General features: G+C 46.3%; 1 protein-coding gene across 1 annotated transcript; it reads left to right on the top strand.

The window, feature by feature from the left end:
• Positions 1-4,263: 4,263 nt before the first annotated feature.
• LOC147983709 (uncharacterized) lies at positions 4,264-5,373 on the top strand. The gene has a single exon (XM_087540836.1). It carries the CDS (start codon positions 4,264-4,266, stop codon positions 5,371-5,373), a length of 1,110 nt encoding a protein of 369 aa, XP_087396962.1.
• Positions 5,374-6,288: the final 915 nt, after the last annotated feature.

Genomic DNA, 6,288 nt, shown 5'->3' on the forward strand with positions numbered 1-6,288 from the left:
AGGTGCGAGGGTTTCAAAATTAGCTTTCTCGTGGCACAAGATGTGCACACAAAATCAGAAGATTGCAGAAATTTTGACTCAAGCAAATTATGACCAATGGAATTGCTAGTAATTTTTCTCATCGTCCCTATCCCGGGATGGCCTAGGGATCATGCCAGGTTTGGAATGCGTTAACATTCTGAAAAATTACTTTGTATGCAACATGTTCTATGGGTTTGATGTAAGTATAGTACAAACCAGACGATAGAGAAGGAATTTTCTTATGCACCTTTTTGCCATATCCGTGATCTTTGATAAAGTAGATACTCTTCTTTGTTGTCTTCATGGATTTCAATGTGAAAACCATTTTTACGGATATCTCGATAACTAATCAGGATACGTGAAGAATCAGGATACAATAAAGCATCCTCAATTGTCACTTGTGTACCACTTAGGAGGGTGAATATGGCATGTCCAGTACCAACAATCATTGTGTCGCGTCCATCGATAGTTAGAATATCTCCATTCATCTTTTTCAGAGTTTGGAAATATTTCATCTCCCTCAGTATGGAGTTTGTGGTACCACTGTCCACAAGGCATAATTCCTCTTCCATCGGATTGTCCCCGTAGAAAACGGCGACGAGTGCTCCCTCTCTTCTCCTTTCTCTGTTGCCTTTCTCGTTCTCGTCGGTTGTTCTAGCATGGCTGATAACGTGTTTCGAATCTAACAATGATCGATTGCCTTGACGATGGTTACATGAAGCTTATATATACCCGGGAAAGACGTGACGATCCTGGGAGGGATGCGTCGGTTCCAGGCAGACAGGGGAGAGGTCGGTTGCGAGAGCAACCGTACGGCCGTTCAGGGCAAGGAAAGATTTCCCCCCTAATTATATAATTAGTTTTAACAAGAAAGACGAGTTTTTTCTTCCCCATCATAAACAGTTGGACCTTAATGAAGCAAACTCAGAACGGAACAAAACTCAGAATTGAAGGAACGTCAATGGACGAGGCGCGGTGACGCATGTCATGCGTCGCGCCATCTGGACGACAGCAGCAGAGGCCAAAGAGCGGAGTTTGACCCCTGCCCTGCTGCCCACCTCTCTTGCCTTTTTAAAGAGGAGTGAGAGAGAGAACGACTTGCGTGTGCCCCACAGCTCAGTGATGGAGGGGATTTCTTCCTTTATTGCTGGAGATTTTGCTGGTTGTAATTACTTACCCCATTTAGCAGCAGTGGAAGGGGAGCAGTAGCCCCTACAGTGTACTGGCAGCTCTGTAATTGTCCACCATCAGAGATCAGCAGCGGTCCACGTGGGCTAACTGAGGAATTAACCACCGCAGAGGAGTACTACGCCTCACGGCACCACTGCGCCCAACCTGCCCGCAGCACAGTAAACTTTCTTTTTACCACGTGCTGTTAACCAGTGCCCGTACAGTCGCCGTATATTAAGTCACCAACAGCACTAGCAGTACGTACGCCAAGTACTAATCGAAACTGTGGCCTGCCATTAGAAACAGCAAATCTCATCTCGCGCGGTAAAAGAAAAATCCCCGTCATCAGTGAGCCGTGGACGCATCTTTTCTTTTCTTTTCTTTCCAGCTCCAGCGGCAAGCAAAGCGAGCAAAATTGCGAAAGCATGGGCACATTTAGGAGCGATCGAGTCACATGGCGAGGCACTGTCAGCACCCTCTTTCCAGCAGAGCATGCCGCATTATCCAGCCTAACGTGAACCCCCATGTTCTTCCGTCCATCCCCAGCCGCCTCATCAACCCGAACTGAACCTCAACCCCGACCCCTTTTCATCAACGGAACAACGCCGTCGACAACAGTTTGATTAGCGGACACTCCAGCAGCTGCTGTCAGCGTCGCAATCATAATCGTACGCCAACGGGGAAAACAAACCTCAAGGAGCCATGCGTGATGCGTCCGTTACGTGGTGACCATTACGCGCCAGCACGTTCTTATCACTGTTTAATTAGGACCGGCATCGAGCACCTAATGGGGTTGCCACTTATGCTGCTTACCTTATCGGAGTCAATCTGAGCTGAATTATCATCACTAACAGTGACATGATGGACCGATGGTTGAATCGGATTATTAGCTGTGCGATCACTGTGTCCGCGTATGTGCGGGGTTGATGGAATCATCAATGGCCGGTCGGTCCGTGTCGCCGGGGAGGCGGGCACGCCGTGCGGCCGGACACCATCGGATGCTGGGGCCTGTCTTCGCACGCTACAGTGAACGTGCATGGACAGGAACCAATGGTACCACCAGTACTGTGTTTGGACATTTTTTTTTTCAACTTGCGTGGCTTGTTCATTGGGTCGCAAGGTCAACCGCGCTGACAGGTGGCCGTGTCTCGGTTCCTGCGTGCTGACTTTTCTCCGCTGCGAGTGAGGTGACGTTATTTCTAATATTTTGTTACGTCCAATCAGAAATAGTACACGTCATTTTGTAATGTTTGCTTGCTGTTCAGATATTTCTAGTTTTGACTGCACATAAGATACGAGTGGCACGAAAATGCCAAACGGAGACCGAGCTCCATGGAGAAAACTTTAAAATCCAACCTTTTCAGTTTTAAAAAATTCTGAAAATAAATACACATATACTTAGATACATAATGTACATGTGTGCAAATTTTCAGGTTGAAATACATCAAAATGTGAGCTGCACAAAAAAGACAAATCTGGGGCCTTTTAGCATATGTACTGTTCATCTCTAAAGTCCATGATTTTGGTTTTTTTTGTACAGCTCGCAATTCACGTTATTTCATTCTGAAAATTTTCACACATACACTTTACATTCTTGCATACATGCGTATTTTTTCAGAATTTTTTGAAACTGAAATTTATGAATTTTGAATTATTTAAAATAAAGGGTTCCATAGAGCTCGGTCTTCCAAATGCCCGACTCTGGGTGGCATACATATTGACCGAATTGATTATCAATATCAGTAGGTTTATTGTTTTTTGACCGGATGAATTACCTTCCCATTAAACTCATCATAAGGGCATCTCCAAAATTTGTAAGATAGTTGTTGGTAAATTTGTCACTTAGGACATAGTGATAATGTGGCATGTAATAAATGTGAAGAAGGGGCAAAGTTGTATGTAGATTAACCAACAAATTTTGCACAAGCTCCAAGATGAAATAGAGAGCAATGACATTTATTTTCTCACCATCTATTTAATAACTTACATACAACCTATTGGAATAGTTGTATGATAGCTTCTTGGTTGATGACATGAATATTTTACCAACAAGACTAACATACAACCTGTTGAAGATACCCTAACGGAAGTACGTACATTGGTTGCATACAGGAGTTTATCAAAAAGCCAGGTCAAAGCGAGTTGCACTAAAAGCAAGTTATAACACCAAAAGAAAAGGTAAAACATAGACACCAAAAATAATTTTACTCGAATCTTCTTTAAAAGAAAAGCATGCACATGGTACCAAAATGCTAGATCAACCAGATCAGATGGCATGTTGCGCTCCAGTTACCTTCACTGTTCGATCCGTTCAAACGGCCGAGTAGGTGCTACGATTCAAGCCGTATACATACGTAGGTGCGCATGTTCTAGAGCTACTAGCACTCGCTAGTCACTACAGTGGTCATTAAGACATGTTCGGTACAGCATTGTGAGTGGTAGTAGTGGTACTTAGACGGAAGAATCATTGTTAGATTGGCACAATCAATTGGAACTAAATATCTACTCTCTCAGGCCAACTCCACCACACGACCCTATCCTGTCTGCCCTCATCCGCTTGAGGTAAAACGGACGAATAGCGCAGCCCAGCGCACGGTCTTAAACGGACAAATGCCCGGATTCTGTCCGTTTTCGACCCATCCCGGCCCAAATTTGCGCTCGGTTTAGGGTGAAACGGACACGCCCGGACGGCTTGGACGCATGCCCTTGTCCCCCCGTGGCCCGCCTGTCGGGGACAATAGCAGTCCCGCTTTCACCCTCTCTCTCGCCCCGCCCCGCCGCCGCTATTCTCCGGCCGCCTCCTCACCGCGCAGCCTCCGGCCGTCCCTACCAAACCACTTCTCGACATGGCCGCCACCACGCCCGTGCTGTGGCCGTAGTTTCAGCCGTCGATCGGAGGTTTGGTCGTCGACGTCTTTGCCGGCCGCAGAGGGGACAGGACCGCCGGTGACGCAGCACGGCGTCCTCGGCAGCTCTCGACGAGAGCTCCACAACGGCCAGTAGTCGGCCGGCAACCACCTCTGCTGCGTCGAGGTGATCATCGCGGCCTCTTCGCCACCACGCCCGCAAGGTATGGACAGTGGAGACAAGTTTTTCTTCCATAACTTTCTTTGTTCATCGGACGATTCGTCGTCGGATGATGAAGATATTGTGATGGCTGCACTGGTCGTTCACGACCACATTCAACGACAGCTTCCTCGGTACAGGGGGTCACTCCCTAGCCGTGCTCCCAACCTGAACCGCAACAGGGAGAGAGGGCACGCCCTGCTCTATGCCATCCGCATGCTTGCATATGGAATTTCAGACGATCTGGTGGATGAGTATGTGCGTATGAGTGAGACAACATGTCTGATGTCAATGTATAAGTTTTGCCAGGCTGTGATCGAGGTGTTTGGCCCAGAGTACTTGAGGCGGCCAACTGCCGCTGATACAGAGAGACTGTTGGCGACCAACGCAGCTAGAGGCTTTTCAGGCATGCTTGGCAGCATAGATTGTATGCACTGGGAGTGGAAAAACTGTCCATTTGCTTGGCAGGGCCAGTACAAAGGGCATGTCAAGGCGTGCACTGTCATATTAGAAGCGGTGGCATCACAGGATCTTTGGATATGGCATTCTTTCTTCGGCATGGCAGGTTCTCACAATGATATCAACGTGCTGCGGCGTTCTCCAGTCTTCACGAGGCTTGCAGAAGGCCACTCCCCACCTGTCAACTTTGAGATCAACGGCCACCATTACAACAAGGGATACTATCTAGCAGATGGTATATATCCTCAGTGGTCAACTTTTGTGAAGACAATCTCGAAACCCCAAGGTGAGAAGAGAAAGAGATTTGCCCAAATACATGAGAGTGTTAGAAAGGATGTGGAACGTGCTTTTGGTGTGCTTCAATCCCGGTGGGGTATCGTTCGAAACCCTGCACTGTCATGGGATGAAAGGAAGCTTTGGGAGGTGATGACTGCTTGTGTGATCATGCACAACATGATCGTCGAGGACGAGCGTGATGAGAGTATCTTCGACCAAGGATTTGACTATCAAGGTGAAAAAATTGAGCCCCTGCACCAAGACCCGGCCACATTTGAACAGATTGCTCAATTCCACCATGAGATGCGTGATTGGCACACTTATTTGAATCTTCAAAATGACTTGGTTGAGCACGTGTGGCATCACATTGGCAATCAATAGATGTATTGGTCCATTTTATGTTTAGTCAAGACAATTTCAATTTGGTTGTAAAAATATTTTATTAAAGACAATTTCAATTGGGTTGTAAAACTATTTTAATTTTTAGATAAATATTTGGATTGGAAACTAGTTTTGATGAAAATTTGGGCATTTTTGGCCCTGACGGATAGGATAAGGCAAAAGGATGCGTCCGCCGTCCGCCCGCTGGACGCACGGCCACCGCATCCCAGGACACGCCCGGACATGACCCCAAATCATTACACAAACGGACAGAATTCGGACAAAACAAACGTCCATTTAAGATCGCGCTGTGAAGTTGGCCTCAGGAACCCAGGACGTGTTCCCCTCGAGCTGGTTAACGTTGACGGGTGAACAGGCCACGTCCTGAAAGGTGGTGCGAGCACACAGCTGCCTCCGTCAAAGTCATGCTTAAATTAGGAGTGGGTACGTAGACAGGTATGCTAGATCTGTACCAGTATTCTACGTGTATGCACAACTAAGTGCCACTAACTGATTAATCATGTTCTATATGCTGCACTACAACTGTCTGCAAACGGCTTTGCCGGTCAGGGAATATCAGCTACCGCCGCACATGATTTTTCTGTAGTACTACTACATAATTAAGCTGTGCGGGAATATAATGAGTACTGCTGCTCTGCTTAACGTGATTTATTAATGCTCTTTGTGTATGATTAGTACTGTTGTCGTCGCCATGTCTTGGAGTAGTGCGGGGTGCGAGGTATCCATATGCGTGCCAATGTTCTGCTGCCTCCTTTAGTTTAGAGAAATTTCATAGAAATTTTAAAAGATAGAATTTTTATAAGATTTTTTTTCTTTAGAACCTTTTGTTTCATAGGAATGGATTCCTATTTTTATATAGGATTGATTTCTATTCTCTACATTTCATAGGAAAAT

Source organism: Triticum urartu, chromosome 2A, assembly GCF_056163025.1.
Source record: "Triticum urartu cultivar PI428250 chromosome 2A, HENAU_Tu73, whole genome shotgun sequence".
Taxonomy (NCBI): Eukaryota; Viridiplantae; Streptophyta; class Magnoliopsida; order Poales; family Poaceae; genus Triticum; species Triticum urartu.

Excerpts from the sequence above, each read along its gene's own strand:
- LOC147983709 (XM_087540836.1), top strand. The coding sequence starts at position 4,264 with ATGGACAGTGGAGACAAGTTTTTCTTCCATAACTTTCTTTGTTCATCG.